Here is a 22,594-nt window from a genome sequence, read left to right on the forward strand (position 1 = left end):
AGACTTTGTCTGCCACGTTTTGATGTTGGATTGGAGACAATGTGGAGCGGATGAATGTGTAGTGCGGATGAGTGTGTGGAGCAGATGAGTGTGTGGAGCGGATAAATACATAGAGTGGATGAGTGTGGGTAACGGATGAATACATAGAGCGGACGAGTAGTATGTCAAGCGGACGAGTAGTATGTTGTGCCGATGAGTGGGTGGACCGGATGAGTGTGTGGACAGGATGAGCGTGTAGATTGGATGAGTGTGCGGATTGGACGAATGTGTGGATTGGACGAGTGTGTGGAGCGGACGAGTGTGTGGAGCGGATGAGTGTGTGGAGCGGATGAGTCTGTGAAGCGGATGATCTCATGGAACTAATGAGTGTATGAAGCGGACAGCTATGTAGATCGGATGAGTATGTTGAGTGGATGAGTGTGTGGACCGGATGAGTGTGTGGACCGGATGAGTGTGTGGACCGGATGAATATGTGGACCAGATGAGTGTGTAGATCGGATGAGCGTACAGAGTGGATGAGCGTACAGAACGGATGAGTTTTCAGAGCGGACGAGTATACAGAGCGGATGAGTGCATAGGCAGACAGGAGTACATGCGCGGGGTAGACTGGAGTGCATGCGCGGGGAGGACAAGAGTGCATGCGTATGGAATACATGAGAGCATGCGTGGGGCACACTGGAGAATGAGGGATAGACTAGAGCATGCAAGGTGAACTTGAGTACGTGAGTGTGTCGAGCAGACAGGAGTGTGTAGGGCAATCTTGAACGCCTGAAATGAATAATAATGCATAGAACGGACCTGTTCGCATAGAATTGCGTGACTTACATAATATGTTTTGGAATGCAGGGAACATCTGAAAGAGCCCCACGCTTACTCTCTTCTTTACACCACCACTCAAATAGAACACAGAGATACTATGACACCATTCGGTATAACTGTTCTCATATCAACATCTCCCGCTCACTCCCCATCACTCTAAGTAATCACTGCTGGTTTCACACCTCCAGCCAGGCGCTCTCCTCAGGCCTAACGCAGCCACACTCGGTCTGGATAAATCCTGCCAGAGCAAACACGTACTCCTGATCTCTCAACCACCACACCTACCGCTAAGAAGCAGCTACCACACGAATTCCGCACCAGCTTCACACATACCGGGTGCGCACACGCACCATAGGACTCTCTACTCTCTCTACTGACCCGAACTTCGGTTCCCAAGGGTGTCCAACCTACCAGCACCTTCAGACCATACCAATGGTATATAAGGCGCTATATAAATGCAAAATAACAATAACAATAACAATAACAATGTATTGATAATACTTTCTCCAGTATCAATGTGTGGCGGGAACATGCGGCATCGCATTTTGGAACTCAGCTGAGAGCGGATATGGCTTGAGCAAGACAATATCAGGGAGAAAGCTTCAACATGATGAAGATTGTATGTTTAATTGATCGCAGTATATTTCCTAGTTCTCTTTATTTCTTTAAACAGCCAGTTGAGCGCCCATAAACTTCAATGGGGAAGACCCACTCTAAGCAGGTGGCCTCTGTGACAGTGACAGCAGACTTGTATTAGACAAATACTGCATTTTCTCATGTGCTTCAAGAGATTAGTCCACATTTCAAAACTTGCTAAAGGTAGTTGACCTGGATGTGCAGGTGGGTTGCACTGTGATAGGCTATTTTCAGGTTGTTTTGGGAGGGTTAATCCAAAATTTTCAGTTGAATTCCATTGGGTATTTTTGTATTTTGGGGCGTAATTATACCCACTAGAGTTATATTGTACCATGCAGCCACAAAATGTAAGAGTACATTTACTTATGTCACTATTTATGCATTACCAGGTAAGCTGGAAGCCAGTGGTAGTCAAACATTGCTTTCATGTCATATGTTAAGAAATGAAACCCCAATATGGAGTGGACATAGCCCCCCTTTATTTATAGATTCTGTGCACCAGCGGTGATATCTCACAGCCAAACTTTAAAAGCTGCTACACGTTGCGAGTCTTGGATATTTGGTGAATTATGTGTGTGTATAACTATCGATACTTTGATTTCATTATAGTGAAATATAATTTTTATATAGAAAAAAAAAATGACTTACCACTACTGCGCCGAGATTAGCAAAGAGATTATCACAGGTATGTTCAACATGTGGAATATCGCCATATCGCCCATTCTAAATGAAGTGTCAGGAAATATGCAGTCAGAAGAAACTTTCAAAGAGGACATAGGCAAATGATACCATAATATTACACAGATCCCGAAATATGCGTTGGAAACATACTGAATATTGAACAGTACATACTGAACATATATATGAACTGAACTTAACCATAACGTTCCATTAAAAAAAAAAAAATTTTGAATTTCATGAGTTTTTATTTGTGCAACTTAATCATAACATCCCTTTAATAACGTCTCTTCAGTGAGATATATATATTACATGGCCTGCAGTAGCAGCCATGTAGTTATGGTTAAGTTGCTAAACCCATAGGAAGAGCACTTTTTGGGTGGCTTATCACTTCGCTCCCCCTGGACAAATCCTCACCACAACTCGCACCACCATCGTGCACTGCTAAGATTAACACCCAGGACATCAAAGGTGACATCACAAATATCATTGAGGATATCACTGATGACATCACATGTCTAGCCCCTTCTTTTTTGTTCACTGCCATATCTAGGCCAGTTGGTTTTATTTACTGACAGTCAGAAACCTAACTTTCAAAAGGTATAACATTTATAAATATTGCTATTCTCACATGTTCTTACACTACTTTCCTTCGAATTTAATCGCATCTTATGATGTACATATATAGTGGAAGAAGCAGGCCTGAAACACAGCAATCATTTTTGTGTGTGAATACAATCATGTAGATTATACACAGTTGCTAATGATACTGCTTCTTGTTTGCTTACTTTACTCTCCATATATAAGCCCCATATATGTATGCATTGTAGTCTATGGTTTGTGAGTATTTGTAGAAATATATAGTAAGTGATGCTTTATTAGCTACTTAGTACATGTTTCAGTGTGTACGGAATAGTCTGATACAGAAGCATTGACTGTTTTCTTTTAATATAACTTTGGAAAATTACAAATATAGCACCTCTGTGGTGTATGCTGCAGACAATACTTACATTTCTGTATGAGTAGGTTCCTGTACTAGAAAGGTCACTGCAATGGAATGTTCTTTAGAACACTACATTGCGTAATGAAGTATGTAGTTTATTACACATCTCCCAATAAATCCTGATACCTTTTTTGCCAACATTACATTCAGAACGTCTTGTATGAAAAGTAAATGCATATTTTATGTCATCAATGATATTGGTGATGTCATCTTTGATGTCCTGAGTGTTAGTCTTAGCAGTGCACAGTGGTGGTGTGAGTTATGGTTGCTTAAATTACCATAACTAGTGAATTTTCAACTTGTAACCATAACAGCCTTTAAACAATGTTTGTTTTACTGAATTTCATGGGTTTTTACTAGTGCAACTTAACCATAACGTCCTTTAACAACTAAAATACCTTTTTCAGCAGTGCTTATTTTAAATGAAAACGTTTTAGAATTGTCAGTAAATGTTTCAAAAGTATTCATATGTGACCAAAGCAGTTGCCTCCTAATTAAATAGAACATTGGGAACTTGTCACAACAATCCTGGTCATACAGGTATCATGCATACAACAACAATGATCAGGATTGTGTTTAGTTTACTGCAACATCCTTTGTAGTGTTGATATTCTTAGCTTAAATCCACAATAAGGATGGATTGTATGTCAGTGCAAAATGCAATTTTAACCTATGAAAGTCATTCCTCTGTTATGGATCAAGATCGTTGTTATATGTTTTGCTCTCTACTCCATCTATGTACCACAAGTGAACCATACATTGTGGCAATTGGTTCACATTCTGAGAGACCTGATCATCATTAATGCTGCAGAAGGAATGTAACTAATTATGTTTCCATTGTACTGCAACACAGCAAAGTTATGGTGGGGTTAAGAGGACTTAAAAAAAGCCTTCCACCTGAACTGTGAAAGTAGAATAAACTATATGAGCCAAGACGCACATGTCACAGTGCCACCAGCAATCACTGGATATTCACCTCAAGTTCAAACCCACATGAGCAAAGCATTGTGGGCATGCAGATTAGCTCAAATGCAAGCCATTATCTGCAGGAAAACACTGGGTAGTGATATTTCATACATAGCTTCTTCATCCCAAGACAGACTGCTCTTGAGGATGAATACACCTGCATACCATATTCACCCTTATGAGGGATAATCAGTGCAGTATAATCTGACTGTGTTGTGGTTGGAGCAGTGGAGAATGTAAACAACAGCAGAACATTTTGGTGGGTTTATATCCCATAAAAGAGGGCCTTTATATAATGAACAAAACAGCATGACAATATGGACAAAGCTTGTGGATTTGTGTGTAAGCATGTCATGATAAAGTCATATCCCTAGGATGAAAAAGCGACCTAATATGAGGTTACAGATCATGTTGAAGTCCTATCTACTGCGGAAGGATGTATTCCTACCTTGCATAAGGTCTCCCTATGATGTTTCAGAAGAGGGAGCACATTGATTAAAAGGACATTTATATACAAATTGATTTATGTGAAATATATTTTCCTGACAAAGGCTGGTATTATTTATTTGCTGAGAGCCATCATATGCAACCTCCCAAGAGGTCAAAACCTTGTGGTGTCAACTATGTTCTTATGGCTGTGTATTTTTCAATAGGGTACACCAATGTGTTTGGCTGAGGGTTTGACATTATATTTCTAGGCCATTCGAATTTGTGACACAATATTCAGGAGGAAGTGGGTTTTTACTTAACCTCCTTGTGAAAGTTGATGTTATGCTGTAATTCTGAGTCACATCCCTCACATGTTATTTGTATTTTGATGTAAATATATTGTTAACAGCGGGTACTGCACTTACTAACACCACACTTTATTTGATGGTATTTCTATTCATGCTGTGCTTTGAATTAAATATTAATTTCCTTTAATTAAAGATGTGTGATAATTGCGATCATTGGGGAAGTGTCATTCTCATTGATGAAGGATTGCCTTCACATAGGAATGAATTATATACTAATTCAATTCTTTAATGATATACAGTTCATCCTTGTGGATGTATGAACCAACAAAAATAAAAGTGCATGTGATATTGCAGTAAAAATAAAACTAGATTTGTTGCTTGTCATGGACGAAGTGATAAGGTACTGTGTAAGACGTTGTTCACTGTCCTATGTATATGCTATGTGAATGGTGACATTGATATGAGCTTGAAACTTGCCAGAATGATTGATTGAGTTTGGAACTATATGGGCAAATGACAGAAGGTACACAGCTTTCTGAACCCAAAGACACCTCACAAATCTTTTCATTGTTTTGCGAAATTGGAATGTAAAATATGTGAGGTATTCACAATACCAGCCCAGAAAACCTTACTTCTTAATTTGATATGAATTACGCAGTTCTCTGGTGCACTTTGAGAAGCAATCAGAAACTTTACACTATTGTACAGTTCATCACATCATGTGCCAATGCGACACAAGGTCACGCTTACCTGCTGAATGTTTAGCAGTTCCAAATACATATTATAGGACTCCTACAAAAACATAACAAATTATGAGCAGTTAATTATGCAGGATACATTTTGAACGTTAGAATAATTCTTATGATAGTCCTACCATGGCAGTGTGGAACGGTGTTAAGATCTACTTTCAGAACCAAGGCTGCCGGAAGGTTCTGATTGGTAACCATAGTCAGTGAACATGGTTATTGACACTTAAGTTTAGCCACACTAAATCTATGTAACATAGACTGATCCTTAAAGCAGACTTAAAGAGATATAGGAGTGGTGTAATGGTATAGTTAACCACACATAGAGCGTTCACATTCCTCAAGCAACAAAGGGGTGCACAAATGTACCAATATATAAGACCTTCAATCTCAAAGCATTTCAAGTAAACGTCAAGCAGCTACCACTAAAACAAACTATAAGCACATATATGCACACAGTTGGTGATTTCAAAGTAATACAAACAAGTGATTTGCTGGCTGGATCGACAAGGACGAGGATATCATGCCCTTTTTATTGTTTTTAGAAGGAGATGACATAGGCCACATTTTATTAAAAACAATATTAGGTCTTGCATGGATGCCATGCACCTGTTTAAGAATCATAACAATGGCAAATGTATGTATGATTTTTCCATTTTGTAATATCTGCTTTTTGAAGACGTCTAGACATCTGATGTTTGTTATGTCTAATTTGATCATATGTGATGTGTATGGGTGTGTTGTATTGTGTTGTTCATGAATTTGTTAATGGGTATTTTCCAAATAAAGAATGTACCTACCTACCAAAGTTCTCTTACCCACATTTTGAAAAGAAAGACAGTACAATCAGATCGCATAAATAAAGCAGGAAAAAATGTTATAAAGTTAGTGAGAAAAAAGTGCATTTATAACTGTAACCATATGCCTGCTTTATAATTATACATCCCCTACCGTGTCTGCAGTTCTTCCATACCAAGTAAATAGGCATAGTGGCTCAACAAAGAAAATGTCTGAGGTAAACACCTGTGTTGTTTGCTAGAAGTCCTAAAGAGTCTCATTAGAACAATATTTGGCAAAACCAACAGTTGGACGCAATTCCATTATAAAGCACTTTGGGAGTTTCAACGGTAAGTAGAACATTGTTAGGGATACTCTACCAATCCCCAATCTAGAGGCTTCCTTTGGGGGAATTCAGGTCAGAACTCCACCAATCACAATCAAGTAAGGGAGATTTAGTGAGTGGACATTCTCTCCAGGCAATCCTTATGGTGGAAGTGTACTGAAAATAAGTAAGTTCACTCACACCCTTTACTCTTATTTTCTGAGTGACCACCCCTAGGTTACTCAGTGTCACTTTGTACAGTTGCTGCTGTCATTAGTCATGCCGATGAAAGTCTAGGGGTTACAGGAGCCGTTGCTGAATTGGGAACACGGATTGCTTTGGGCTCAAAGGCAGTTTGTTTGTTTGTTTGTTTATTTGGTAATGCGCTCCGAGCCCGTTGGCATCTGGGCGCAACAGTACAAGAGGACTCGAAACTTAGTTACAAAGCCTGACACAGGCTATTACAGAAAAACAGTGGTTGGTTACAGTAGGTGATACAATGCATATAAAATATCAAGTTTAAACGCAAAAAGAGCAGCATTATAACAGGTTGTGCCGTTTCCACTAGGGTGAGGGACGTTGCATGTCGTTGTTGTGCAGCCATTTGAGAGCGTAGGATCTGAATCTTGTGTAGGGTAAGGGGCATCTAAGGTTGGGTGGGAGTGTGTTCCATGATTGTGCAGCTCTAACTGGGAAACTTGCACCGCCCGCTGTGGTAAGTTTGAATCTGGGGACTTCCAGTAGGAAGGTATTGGCAGATCTCGTCAGTCGGTTAGAGGGTCTCCAGTTGATTCTTTCCGCTAGGTAGGGGGGTGCTTGATTGTTGAGGCATTTAGAAGTGAGGAAAATAGTTTTAAGAAGGATTCTGTCCTTTATCTTTAGCCAGTGGGCTTCAATCCGGTGTTTGGAGATATGTTCTCTGCGTGGGATGTTCAGAGCTGCTCTCTGTGCTCTACTAAAACGGAACATATACCCCTCAAGCAGGATGGCCAATGTACCCTGGCACTTCATCCATAGCTGGTCCCATGATGAGAGGAGACCTCCAGGACACAGTAGATATGTGTTGCAGCAAAGTTTACCCCAAACAGTGGTTATCAAGAACTAGTTCCAGGGTGGGGAAAAGGCCGTTTCCATGCTGCAAAAGCAGCAATTATGGATTTAGTCCTCAAGTCAAGCACCTGGTGAATCTGTTCTTCAGGGTCTTGGCTTCAATTGATGATCTGGGAAATGGCAGCAGGACTCTCCCCTTATGCCAAATTCGTATTTGGGCCATATCCATCCCACCAATGGAAAGAATCTGCACCATTCAAATTGACATGGGCTGTCCAATCATGGATAGACTATTGCCCCACATCTGCCCAGCAAAAGAGAATCCCCACCTGGAATGTGGATTGGGACAAGACATTCCCAGCCGCCATATCAGGCCAAGTCACATACATCCCCACTTTACTTCCAAGCTGAGTGCCGCAAACGTGCATGCTTTACATGGCTCTTCCTGGCCTGATAAGGCAGGAAGAAAGACAAAGAAAAATATAGCCAAAGGACATGGCAAAAACCACATGACACAGCTCTTTTTAGTAAATGGTACTTACAATGGCTTTATGAAGTAACGTACACATGAGTGCACTGGCACATCAAAAAGGTAACACACATGCTATTACAGAATAATAACAGGAGGTGCATAATAACCCTGCAGCACATCACTCTAAGATAGTGCATGTTACAGTAAAGTAATACAGGAATCTTGCAAAGGAGACAGATTCCCCAAGCACTAGTAACCTTAGGGGCTGATCAGTGCCCCGAGAATAAAAAAGTCGAGCAAGGTGGGTAAACCAACACGACTTTACTTCCCTGCAAAAGTCAACACAGGCATCACTTTATATCACATAGATGGGAGATCACTGATGTCAATTGAGGGATTGTTGCACAAATACAAATCTGTCTGATCAGAAGGGAAAGAGTAAATCACCAAGAATGGGAATTTAGTGTTTCATTCTCGTCACCATCGATTTAAGGCTATCTCATAATGATGATGCTGTGAAAGCCAAGGTTCTTCAATAATTGGATGGGGATAATGAAAAACCTCTTAGTTCTGATTCTCGTACACCACACTTATTGAGATGCTGTTGTGTGTGTACTACTGTGTGTACTGCCTTGTTTGACTCTTTAATTGTGGAACTAGGGAACATCAGCTCAGATATGGATATGGACATGGACTCCTTGGGCTGGACATCAGAAATGGAGCGTGATTATTGAGCAAGTCCTGATCTTATACCTCGTAAAGCTTAACAAGTTAGGAACTGCATTCAATAATGAGAGGGTAAATAGCTAGTTGGTCAAGGGTAGACATTCTTAATGTTAGAATTTGGAAAATGTTCCAGGCATTGTAAAGTAGATCACAGCAGGATTGTCTTAAGTAAAACGTATCTGGTTGATACATCAGCCATATTGCACACTTTGTTGAAACAAATCATGCTCTGTGAATAATGTGACATCATAATTTTCAGCACCTGGCTGGAAATGGTGTTAGGTATGGTGGGGAGAATTAATGGACATGTATGAAAATTGAAAGTTGACTCAGAATAATAATCCTCTGTGTTGAGGTGGAGGAGGCAGTGCTTAATTTTAGAGGTAGTTTGCCATTATTTCTGATCTCAGATTCATTCTGATGTGGTGTTGTGCCAACTTTATTATTTTAACTGTCAGTCAGTCATACTAATATACAAATCAACAACAGAGTGCACCGGCCAGAGTCTTTTGTATCCTCAGCTGTCTCATTGTTATTCAAGACCCTGAGGACTCAGGTAGGCAAGGCAGGGTTATTAATCAATTTTCATGAACAACATTTAATTGGAAGGTGACAATGCTGTGCACTGATGCTGGCCATGTCTGTACACTACTCCACTCAGCCTGTAGGGCATTGCATCAATTGCTCTACTGTAATACCGAGTGGGGTGAGTTGACAACAGCAGAAACAATCACATGCCAGAATCCCCAAAACAGGGGCAAGGTCTGTTAAAAGGCCAATATCAAAGAGGGAATGCCTTTCATGAGTGTCAAACTATACAAGTAGTTGCTGATGCAGTGTGTGACTGGCATGCTCATCAATTTAGTAATCATTTTGCTTGCATTTGCCTATCAATGGAGATAATAATGATTGTTTGGTTGTTCTGCGAATAGTTGGTTAACATCTTCCATTTGCACTGATAGGATCAGAGCAACATGTTAACGGTGGTGGATTTTAAAGAAATACTTAAACATTTATTTTATTTTTCAAAACAAATATGTCGATTGGTATCTGTAAATCACAAATTGCATCAATCATCCTCAATGAACCGGTGAGAGCTGCAACCTTAAACCAAAATATCTTATAACTGTATGGAGCAGCCGTGGGTGGTGTCTGCAGTCCATTAGTAGCCATGTGCCACAATGGGTCACACCCGTGCTAGGAAAAATGTGCTCCCTGACACTTACTTTCTTACAAATTAAGCACTGGTGGGAGGGCTGCTGAAAGTGAATCACAATCCACATTTAAAGTATGATAGCCATGCAGTAATGTCCATAAAACTAAGTAAACTCTACAAGTAATGAAGGTAAGAGAAGGAAGTCTGATTGAAAATCACCAGACATTGACAAAGACCTTAGATGGCTCTATGATCTAGAAATGCAGACACGAAGTAGCACCAATGCATTAAAGAGAAGAATTGTGAAAAAGCATGGGAGAAGAACGAAGCAGATATCAAGGTGAGGAGCAGAGGAGCATGTGTTGGCAGCCTCCTCACAATGCCCAATGAGATTTATAGCAAGAACTGAAAAGTGTTTGGACAACTATGCTGAGTTTTGAGGGATGGAACTTTTGACAGAAGAGTAAAGCATTACAGTTGAGAAACAGGAAAGACTATAAAAAACTATTCTAGGAAATGTAGTGCAGGTGGAGGGATGTTGTTACACGCACTGTACTAATTATAAAATAGGCTACCATGCTCTGCCACCTGTCAAAGTGTGAAATTGAAGGTCGATGTAGTTTCTAGTTGAAGCCAATTTGTGAAAGAATGCTGCTAACAGACCCAGGTTCCTTGACGGAAAATACTGAAATCTACTACGGATTCAACACAATCTTGTAGGAAATTGGCTGGGGTGTTTTCGCCTGAAAATGTTTTAAACTCAGGACACTCCCTTTGATGTAATCCATTACTGTGAGCCCGAGTCAAGATTGTAGATAATGAAAGTTTGACCTTTTTCGGGGCATCATCATGGACATTGTTGTAGAAAAGGATATCTTGTGAAAAATGTTGTGTTCCTTCAAAATATATCATCCACTGCAAGTTATCCATTGACTGGTTACTAATTTGCTGTCCATTTTAGAAGTTGTCTTAGTCTTTAGTATTGCTTCTCTAAGGCATCCATCTATACATCTGCCTCTTTGGTAACCCGTGGCCTAGCAATGCAGATGGCTCCTCCGACATCATCAGTCCTGAATTGTGACATTTATGCAATGTTTTTGTAAGACCCCCTTGCGGGCAACAGGAAGGGATGACGCGATAAGTACTCTCTATTACTCTCTACTAATAGAGTGTTTAAGGGGTTTACTCATGAAAGTACACACAGGTGTCTTCATCCTACTGTGAATATGACTCTGGTTAGCAGAGTGACACCTATGTCAAACCAAAGAGTACTGGGTATAAGAATAACACATACACATAGATTAAAGGGAATGAGGGTCACAAGGTGACACCACAATATACCATCTTAAGACCTCTGTTTAATTTTTTATTTATATTTTCTTTTTTGATTGCACTTATATTATGCATAATTGAAATCTACTAGAAAACCCCTCCAGCATGTGTGCGCACACACACACACACAAATTCACATTAGCTTTTCACCTGGTGCACTTAGTTTCTTTCTCATTGTGCATCATTCTTGTTAGGGAGAATTCTCCCGAATGGCTAATTTCCCTTACCTACTGAGTCCCTCAGCAGCTTTGATAGATTTCTAGGATTTATTTTTTTCACCTGGTAAGAGTGTGAGCCTTTTTTTCCCACACTTACATGTGTTTTGCTGTGTGTGTTTAACATGTTTGTGTTCATAGACTGTGGAGCTTCACCTACTCCATACGCATTATCTTTTTACTGTGTGTTACACAGCACCTTTCGTGCAGTGACACAGGGTTGTCTTTTTTTCAGACTTCACACTTTAAAGTCCATTTTCTGGGACTGACTACTGTCTCCTAGAACATGTAAAGTTGCCATTGACTTTATTACTCTTTTTAAATTCACAGACCCAGTACAAACTATCTTATATAGAGTTCTGGAAAGGGTTAATGGAAATCCCTTTTTGTCTGCTTCTCATGGAAAATTATTTAGTTCTCCTTTCTTTAAGATGTGGCTGGTGGCAGTGGTATCTACCCTATTTTTCCTACCGCAGTCTATTTAAATGGTCTTGGTACTGTTTTAGGCTAAATTACTTTTATCTGGTCCCGGCTGGGTTTATTCGCCATTTCTTTTTGTAAAGGTCTTCCTCGTGTTTTACTCTGCGCGCCAAACCAGGTTTGGTTCCTTTTTCACTGTCCTTTCACGGGCTTCTGCACAGGAGCCCTCCTTAAGCGCCTGAATGTCTGAGGGGTACAGGATGTGAGGGAGGGGTTTGAGACTCCCTGCACAGGGTCTCCTTGGAGACCCATGTCACACTCTGTATGATTGGCTTTGGTGACTGTCCCACCACCTGTGCTGTGTGATTGACAGCCAGGCTGTGTGAATGGGGGAAAACTGCATAAAAAGCAGGTCTCTGGGACTGAGAAGGCAGATTCGCCACTCGTTCTAGAGATCCGAAGAGCAGCTGACAGAAGAGGACCTCTACCATGACTGAAACTCCCGTTGAAGCCCTTCTGCGGGTTATGAATCTCCAAACTTCGACGAGAGGGAAGATCTGCAAGGAATCTTCTCCCCTTGAGCTGGTGGGACCAACCAGTTTGCCAAACTGCAAGCCAGGCCTCCATCCTCTGGTCGAATGAATTTGCTGTGCACAGCTACGGTGAACCGGATAGCCAGGAGGGTTCTACTGCTTGGGTTTTAAGGAATGCACCTTTTATTCATTGTTTTGCTCTGCTGCTGCTTTATTCCCTGGGCAGTGCAGGACCCTCCATTCTTCCTACTTCGTGTCAGTCCGATAGTCATTTCAGCAACCGTGAGCCTGTAGGAACTGCCAGGAACATCTGCCTCAGCTACAGCCTTCTTTTTCATTTAAGGTACTGCTCAAACCCGGTTGTTTGTTCCGTCCGACCGCGATGAAAGTGTTTGAAATCATTTGCCAATACGAGGGCTTGTCCTTCTCTGTTCTTTAAAGTAACGTTTCTTCCGACCAACTTCTTTTCGAACTCTTGGCAAAGACTTAACCGCAAACTACTCTGAACTGTGTGATCCTCTGCAAATTGTTTGGTCCATTGACTTTGGCAAAGGCCTCTTGATTTGATTTCTTCATCGTAGTTGCTTTTTCTAGATTGCCCTGCTTACTTACTTGTTGGTGCTGCTCAACTTTTGTCTAACCTTGTCTTTCCCTCCCTTTTTAAATTGCTGGAGTGCCATTTTGCTCACACTTCATTTTGAGCGTAACTTGTCCAGAATCTATTGGGTGGTGTTAGTATATTAAGAGTGTGATTTTTCTACTGTGTTACTTTAGTGAATTGTTTTACAACTGTTAATAAATGTATATACTTTTACTCAGAAACCTTGAGTCAGTGTTTGTTTGAATCATAGTAATTGCTGTCCTTTGTGGAACTATTGATACTGCTCACTTGCTCTTGAGATAAGTCTGGCTGCTCAGCCATCGCTACCACTTTACTGTGTAGTACAGGCTTGTACCAAAGGTGAATTTGTACCATCACTTGTAGTCTCAATTGTGCGTGGTGTTCCCAAAGGGTACTGCATATGATTCTGCCTAACAATTCTATGTCATTCAATGACATTACTTCTCTCTACTTCTCTATCTCCCTCTCTCTCCCTCTTTCCCCCTCTCCCTCAATATCTTGCTTTCATTCTCTCTTTCAATCTCACTCTTTCTTCTCTCATTCTCACTAAGTATAGGTATTCAAACTTTCTTTTGTTTGACCCTATCTGTGAGCGTTATCTGCTACAATGAATGAGAGACAGAATGTTGGAAAATAATGAATGACTGTCAGCTGTGAGAATGTTGGAATGCTTTGTCAATGTTTTAAATTAATGTATTGTGTGGCGTGGCAGTTGTGAGCAGAGCTGCTATGAATCTGGTGGCCTTTAAGTGCCTCCTGTCTTTGTTATAGCTATACGCCTCTAACATGAACTTGATATAATGAACCTTTTGACTATGTTTATCTGACTTCCTGCAACATCCATAAAGCAGCAAACATGCAATCCAACACCGGTTACTAAGATGGGATAAAACAAGAAACAATTAGAAAACCACCCGGTACCTGTGCCACCAAGGTGAGTGGTGCTGCATTTGAAAATGGTGCCCCTGTCTTAAAAGCTACTTAAAGGGGTTAAGGCTGTGGCTGTGAAACTTGTGAAATAACGTCCCTGCACTATTCTATATTGATGCCTCTGTCAGCTGCTTCAAGTAGAAGGAACTTAGCTGTGAAATATAACACTGGCATGATAACACAGGTCCTTGCACCTTGGTCATAAGGCTCTTCGACTCTGTTGCCTTTATTGTATACATGTGTGATGTCCTTGGCTAAATTGCTCCTCTTATAATGAGAGTCGATCACTTACAGGTTGTGTGAGTGGGTGGATGAATGTTAGACTTTATGGATGTGTTGTGTGCGAGAAGAAGTGTTGTGCCAGCCTGCTTGCCCTGCTAGCTACAGCGAATGAACTATCACGTGCTGGTGAATGAGGAATTCCTGTCACCTCAGAGAATGATGGATTGCTGCGTGGAGGCTTTGAGTGTTCTGTGTTTGGGTGTCAGTTGGGTTCTTAGCTGGTATGAATGAGGCGGTTGGTGGGTTTCCCCTGACTTAAATGTGCCCATAATGCTATAAAATAAACATGAGCTAATATACTCTTTGACTACATCTCCCCAGCTCCCGAATCAGCCATGGCGCAGCACAGCTGTAATACAACATTATTCATCTGTCTTTCTTCCTTATTTAAACCTTTGACTACTAGGTTTCAAATACTGGACAATCCCTCAAGCTAAAAGTAGTGGTAGCAGGTGATCTATTAGTACCTACACTTCAATGATTTCAACATATCCAGACAACAATTCTCTATTTCAGCCTCATAGCTCTCATATGTTTGACAGTTGGGTAAAGTCGTGAAACTCTTGAGCTGAATGGACCAATTCAATCTTACCTTGGTCTGGAAGAGTCCTTCTGGAGTGGTACCACAGCTGCTGGCAAATGTATTCTGAAGGACGATGGAAACACATGGATTATAGTACACATATTAGATGTATCAGTAGCACAATGCAACACAGGTTTTCAGTGAAATGTCTCTGTCTCATGCATATTCTGTGCCATAGGGATATGTGATGAATCCACTGGAGTCATCACGGATTCCCCGGAGGTGGTCTCCTCCCATGTAGAGAGGTGACGGCATCCACTACCTGATATTGACGCTTGGGGCAGCTATATGAGGGAGGATCATTTGAGAGGAGGTAACCACCAGGGAGAATTCATGGCTTCATTGGATGAGATGCAGTAGCCCCCACTTTCCCATGAGGGAGTCCGCCTGTTGCCCAAAACCCTAATGGCCTATTGTCATGTCAGTTCTCCTTTAAGTAGACCTGATCTTCCATGTGACACCTTTGGGAAAGATCCTCCAACTAAAATGCATCAGAAACCATCAATGAACTTAAATTCCCACAACCAACTAAGTACTGAGTTGAGGAGGATGAAGGAATTGACAGAGAGCAACAATCGTATTGAGCTTACTAGTTGTTGTAGAAAGGCATAAGACGCGACTGAATCAATGAAGGTTGAAAGAGGCGAGAGGCAAGCACAGTGTGTGGAAACGGGAGACAACGAGTGGTGTGGCAGAGCTAGAGAGCTTGCCATCAGACAAGTACAAGCAAGATGTGCTGTGGAGACAACAGGAAATGCAAGAGGGTCCCTGGGCATCCAGCAGTCAAGAGAAGTAGCATTGTCCTTACCGGAGAAGCCAGTGTGCAGGACCAGATCGGTGATGAAGTCCGAAGAGACATCAGAGCTGCCCAGATTAGGGAGCCTGGCGGCAAAGCAAGCCCTGAAACGGTACAGCGAACCAGTGACTCTGCCAGAGCAGAGTGGGGACACTGGCGTGTTTGGGCACCACCCGAAAGAGAAATAGAAGGTTGTAAAGTTGTAAAAAGTGAAATGACAAGAAGATTGTGTGGAAATCAAGAGAGCAGACAATTTTTAAAATTGTGAAATTGCACAAAGTAAAGTAACTCTCAAGTAAATATACCAAGTCAACAAGAAGGCTATATGCTACTTGAATAGGATATTGTGACTATAAGAGAAGTCCTGGCAAGCATACACCAGGCAGTTGTGAACACAAGAGAAGTCCTGGTAAGGGAGTACACCAGACAAATGTGAGTGCAAGAGAAGTACTGGCAGGGGAATACACCAGGCAGTTGAACATGCATCAAGGGTCCTGGCAGGAGAGTACACCAGGCAGTCGAAAGTGTTTCAAGAGTCATGGCAGGGGTGTATACCAGAAAAATTGCAAATCGACAAAGAGTGTCAAGCAGAAACAAGGAAGGAATGTGTATTACAAAAAGGGACTTTTTCTTAAAGAGGAACTTACAAGGCTGAACAGTGTTTGTCCCACAGGGTTCTAGTGGGCCACGAAAGACACAAAGGAACTGTTAGTCCCAGAGATGTTTTATGATGCCTGTGAAGAATCCAAGAGAAGCGAATCACCCTCTGGAATTAAAGGTATTTTCCATTTTGGAGAACATTTACATCGGACTTATTGTACTTTTGTTTAAGAACACTCCATGCAAATATCAGTTTATACACATTTCCCTTGTCACATTATTGTTTTGTTTTAGTGTGAGAGTCAGGAAAGTTTGTTAGGGCACAAGGATGGTTTTTGATTTATGACATGCTGACAAAGACAGATCCTTCGTTTTGGTTTTTATGTAGGGAAACTCCTCTTTAGAATAGGGTCAGAGAGGCACCTCCCAATCTGTTTCTTTTGAATTGAAGTCTATAGCCCAAATATGGCAAAGTTGTGTCTCTTTTTTTCATTTCTGAGCCCTCACAGAGACCATGTTGGAGTATTGGATTGCAAATAGGTTTGATCCAAGGCTTGGCTCTGGAGCCTATCTGAGAGACTCACATATTATAGCCATTGTACTATTACACACATTTTGCAATCTTGCAGCAACATGTTTTATCTGCAGGAAATTGTCTTAGTATACAAATGCATGGTCTGACGTTTTGCCAGGTTGCATCACTTCTCCCCAGGTGGAGCCCTTTCCTATGAGGCTAGGGTGGTGAGGCTACTATTGTGTAGTCTCCCTAGGGGTGGTAATGTGTGGGGGCACCTCATAGGGAGGAACTCCCCTCCTAGGGATGTGGATGTCTACCTGGGAAAAATCCTACACAAAACCACCACCACATCTAAAGCCCTACTCTCACTGTCACCTCTCTCCCCCACCATTGATAGCAGAACCATGTGCTAATGTAACCCCATGACTCTGACAAGTATGAGAATTACTGAGATGAAGAAGAACATAAGAGGCATGTGGACAACACAGGTGCAAAGTCAGCTAAGTAGTGTAACGATATGACTCACTGGAGGCATGAAGATTTCCAAAAACACTGTTGAAGGTGGTGATGACGTTTCACCCGAGAAGCACTTGAGCCGTGTCCCCAAGGCACAGCAGATCACAGGAAAGACGAGAACACCAATAGGGGTCTGGAAAGATGTCCACCAAAAGCAGAATACTCAGGCGGTATTCTCCCTCGTTGCAGTGGTCCACCCAATACCACTGACGAAACAGAGAATGTCAGAAGTCATTTCCCTCAATGCAGTCACCAGCCATACACCACTGCTGAAGGACAGATTCATAGAGAGTTTATCGGGAGTCATCTCCCTCGGCACAGTGGTCAGCCATATACCACTGCTGAAGCAGAAACTTAGAAAGAGTGCAATGGAGTCATCTCCATAGACCTTGTGGTCAGTCATATACCAGTGCTGAATTAGAGATTCAGAGAGAGCGCAGCAGGAGTCATCTTCCTCATCGCAGAGGTCAGCCATATACCACTGTTGAAGCAGACATTCAGAGAGAGTGCAACAGGAGTCATCTCCCTCAACGCAGTGGTTTGCCTTATACCATGCTGAAGTACACCTTTAGGGAGAGTGCATCGGGAGTCATCTCCCGTGGTGCAGTGGTGAGACTTATACCACTGCTGAAGCAGACCCTCATAGAGAGCGCATCGCGGGTCATCTACCTCGTCACAGAGGTCAGCCATATACCACCACTGAAGCAGACATTCAGAGAGAGTGCTACAGGAATCAAGTTTCTCATCACCGTGGGCCAAGCATTACCACTGTTCAGGAAGCCTGGAGAAGGGCGTACAAAGATTCAAGCGATAGTTGTTGTACAGCCATAAATATAAGGCTGTGGCTTTTCTACCTACTGGAAGGAGTTGGAGGAACTAATACGAGAGTTCTATAAAAGGCCAGAAGAAGTACCTTGCATAACTTTGAGAAAGAAACCAGGTCAAGGGGGTCATTCCCCTGGCCCTGTATTGCACGGACACTGAAGGAGATGCTATTACAAAAAGAAGGAAGCTGGACACCAGGAGAAGAGATTAATTCTCCTGGTGAAGGAACTTTCCTTTGGTTATACCCTTTTTAGTTTAAGTGTTAGGGTTAGAATGCTAGGTTTCTGACAGAGGACAGAGAACATGTTATTTTGCAGGGAAATGAATGACATAGCCCCACGTTTTCCTAGGGTGAGTCAGGAAAACCCCTCTTAGAAATAGGGCCATATAGGCTTGGTTTGATAACAATAAAAGTGTATAACTCCCAACATAACACCGCCTCGTCATTCTCCTCTTTCTACACCCTCACAATGGCTGCAAAACATATATGTTAAAGGTACTTCTACACTGCACAACTAAAATATTTACGTAACATTCTCCCCCCAGTTTAGTTTAATAGGAGACATACCATGAGCATCAGTGCACGATTTTGTATGTATCACTGACTTCACTGTTTCCCCTTTCCCTGCCCATCCCCATCAGACTCTATTGAATGATCCGGGCAAGATGGCTAATGACCTTCATGGATCCGTTGCCACATTAGCCCCAAAACATAGATGTCTCCCACTGTGCAAATGTAATAGTTGGTTTGGCATACAGAGAACCCTTCTAAACACAGAGAAAAAGAAAATGATAATGTGAAAAGATCAGCGCATATGAGTACTATATTAAAATATTCATAATTACCACAAATCGGATTGTATTTATCACAAAATATTGGTACAGCTCTGCCTTCTTCTCGGCGGGTGCATTCTGGAACAAACAGTACACAATCTGTTAGTTTAGTGATGAAAACAAACGGCACCGGTCTGTTTGAGAAGGGTACAGGAGGGGCAAGTGCAGCGCCTCCCCTCACCCTTGTACGAGCTTGTCCTCAGACCCCCGCCCCAGGAGGCATCACTTGAGGGTAAGAAGCAACGAGTGGTTGTTAGTGCCTTCTGAATGATTTCACTTCCATGATGATGGCCAAGTGGCCCAGGCAGAATCTGTCCGTTCTGTTCATGTCTATACACCATGATTTTACTATCATTTAATAACTCGCTCACATCATTGCCACTTCTTCTCTCATCAGGAAGGAAGTGTGTGTGTTAATGTAGATGGCCTCCCGTCTCACTCCTCTCTAGGTGAGGTGACATATCACTTATTCACGCATTCTCACACTCACTACCTTTCTCATGAAATAACTAGGTCTGTGTCTCACGCACACGTTCAGTAGAGCTCACTGACATACAGGCTTCTGGGGCTTGTTATTCACCACAGTATGTCACAAGTATGTCCCTTACATTTTCACACGTTTGATCAACTCAATAAGATGGTATAAAATGTTCCCAATGTTTAATTGGACATCCCCAGCAAGGCATGTGTGATCTTAAACCCGTAGTGCATGGAGTGTGGAATGAGAATCCAAATCCTTCATTGCTGAGTTCCTGGCACACTTCAGATGAGGCAGAACCATATAACAGATCCCGACATGTCTACTTCAGGGAAATCCATGCTGATCTATTGTTATTGTTTCATCAATGACTGGCAAACGTGTTTTGGGGAAGCAATCAGGTTGGCCCAAGAGTACTGAAGCATTAGCCAATCACACGGGGCTACTGCTCATTACAGGGACACATCAGATTTCTCCTAAGGTCAGTGGCAGTCGCAATGAACCAATTGCATTGACTCTTACCCGAACTGCATTGTAGAGGCAGACACACGCTTGGAAAAGAAATGAGAACATCTCAGCTTCATCTTTCTGCAAAAGATTTAGAACAAATTAGTGCTTCCCTTGTAAAATCTACCTGAAGGTATGAGTGTTATTAACTAAAGTCTGGCCATCGAATTTCATCACAGTCGAGGCTTCACAAGATATGCTCCAACCACTGGTGTTCACTAGGAAAGGCCCAATGTTGAAGTTTTAGGCTACATCTCAGAGGCCAACCAGGAATGGTGCTGTTAGAAAGAATTAATCTAGTTGAGCTAATGCAAAAATACTGCTCTACACATCTTCCAGATGAACGGGGATCTCAGCACTCTAATGTTACTCCGAACACCCATCATACATATATACTGTAATTATAATTGTTCTTTGAAAACGCGCTTAAAACCATTGGTTTCTAAGCACAGGATCGAACCTGTGCTGCACTGCCTTGCCTTGCCTCCAAGACAAACGCGCTGCCCCTGAGCTATCCCCCCTCACCCTAAACTATGATAGTGCCCTCAAAGCAAACAGATTGACTTAATGTGGAGACTTGGAAAGTTCACTCATAAAACATACCAGAGGTATTTGTGGTTGGAACTGAACAGGTTAGCAATCTCCAAAGAAATCACCTGCAGCCATAATAAGGATAACAGCGACTACTCTATTGACCATACACAGTGAACGGGGATCCCCACCCAGGAAGTGCACCCAAATGAACTAGAGTGGGAAAGTGGTCACTGATTTAACCTCTAAAACTGGGTTACAGACAGCGTTTGCAGGCGTATGTTAAACTGTGCCCTCTAAAATTCTGCCTCCATGAAAAGTCTCCAAAATATCTAATGTGAAAAAACGTCACTTTGCTGAGAATTGTATCCTCCGTTTTCCAGTTATGCAACCTTTAAACAAATGCCACTACAAAAATGCTGTGCTAGGTTCTTAGAACCCTTATGCGGCCTAGTAATCCAACAAATGGACATCAACCTACTACAGCAGGACGCGTCTACGCTTTCTTGTAGACCTAGAGCAATACACTCCCAGTCCCCGACCATATAAGCTTCTCTCCCATTAAACTATGTGCACATGTACACTTAGCTGACGACTCCTCTCATACTTACGGAATATTGAGCCTGTTTAACTTGAGTACCCGCAAAACCACCTGCAGAAAAATAAAACATTAAACATAGATGAGCCTTGTAATGAGAGTAAATTAGGGATATAATCGTATTTCCTCTCTCCATTAGTGACACTCATGTCCGTCGAAAAGGGGCACTCTTGGCTGGTACAAGCTATTATTATCTTTCTCACTTTCTCTGTTTGATCTTATTGTGGCTGATTATTGATTTGGCTTGTCTATCTAAGCCTCTTTAAGAACTGCTGCACGGAGAGCAGATCAATGTGATCGTTGCGAAAATAAAATACTGAATGCAAACATTTCGTTTTCTTGTTCTTTTTGTGCGCAGTTATATGCAGGGGAGACCCCTGAAGCCCCCACCTATACTGCCCTTGCCTAATTAATTACCCTAACCCACATCCCACATATAAGTGTGTCGAAATCCGAAAAGAATCCATTCTGCATTTTTGCATTCAGTATTTTTGAGGCGCAGTAAACGGGTGATACCCATAGAGCTGGATAGGGGAACTCAAGGCATATATGTACAACGTCACTGAGCTATAGAAACACACTCAGAGGATATGACTCAAAGTTTGATTACATGAGCATGGGGTGAGTTGACATAAGAGGGCGGAAGAGGAGGGAAATAGTATTTGTGCCCCCACAGAATTGAATCTGTAGGGTCATGAGTGGCAGTGTTGCTCCATTGTGCCCCCACCACTTTCTTGTTCCCTGTGTTGCTCCTTTGTGTTGCCCGTGTTGCTCCCGTGTGCCCACTTCCCCCTCTTGTCCCCTGTGTTGCTCCTTTGTGCCCCGACCCCTATTGTCCCCCGTGTTGCTCCATTGTGCCCCCACATTTTGTCCCCCGTGTTGCTCCATTGTGCTCCCACCCCCTCTCGTCTCCTGCGTTGCTCTGTTGTGTCCCCACCCTCTCTTGCCCCTGTCTTGCTCCATTGGGAGGCCACACCCCCTATAGTACCCTGTGCTGCTCTGTTTGCCCCTGCTCCTCTCTTGTCCCCCGTGTTGCCCCATTGTGCCCCCCACCCCTCTCTTGTCCCCCATGTTGCTCCATTGTGCCCCCAAACTCCCTCTTGTCTCCTGTGTTGCTCTGTTGTGGCCCCTTTCCCCTTTTGTCCCCTGTGTTCTCCTTTGTTCACCCACACCCCCTCTTGTCCCCTGTTTGCTCTATTGTGCCCCCATTCCCCCTCTTGTCCCCTGTGATATTCCGTTGTTCCCCCTTCTCGCATACAGGTGTTGCCTGTTTTGCTTGATTCTTCTTCCCTTCTTCCCTTTCCCCCCATCAACCCTCTCCTACCCCCTGCCCCCCTTCATCTTACCTCTGCAGGAGTCTGCCCTGATACATCAGGTTGCACCA

At 42.3% G+C, this 22,594-nt stretch overlaps 1 protein-coding gene across 1 annotated transcript in view; it reads right to left on the reverse strand.

The window, feature by feature from the left end:
• LOC138580697 (uncharacterized) overlaps positions 1-22,594 on the reverse strand; it is an 82,870-nt gene that overhangs the window by 53,493 nt on the left and 6,783 nt on the right. The window contains exons 3-8 of the mRNA XM_069651441.1: positions 21,224-21,264; positions 20,097-20,162; positions 19,109-19,174; positions 15,018-15,071; positions 5,590-5,631; positions 2,104-2,178 (exon numbers count right to left, since the gene is read on the reverse strand). Coding sequence (XP_069507542.1) covers positions 2,104-2,178; positions 5,590-5,631; positions 15,018-15,071; positions 19,109-19,174; positions 20,097-20,162; positions 21,224-21,264 — 344 coding nt within the window. The remainder of the gene's footprint in view (positions 1-2,103; positions 2,179-5,589; positions 5,632-15,017; positions 15,072-19,108; positions 19,175-20,096; positions 20,163-21,223; positions 21,265-22,594) is intronic.

This window comes from Ambystoma mexicanum, chromosome 3p, assembly GCF_040938575.1.
Source record: "Ambystoma mexicanum isolate Mex_15411 chromosome 3p, UKY_AmexF1_1, whole genome shotgun sequence".
Lineage (NCBI taxonomy): Eukaryota > Metazoa > Chordata > Amphibia > Caudata > Ambystomatidae > Ambystoma > Ambystoma mexicanum.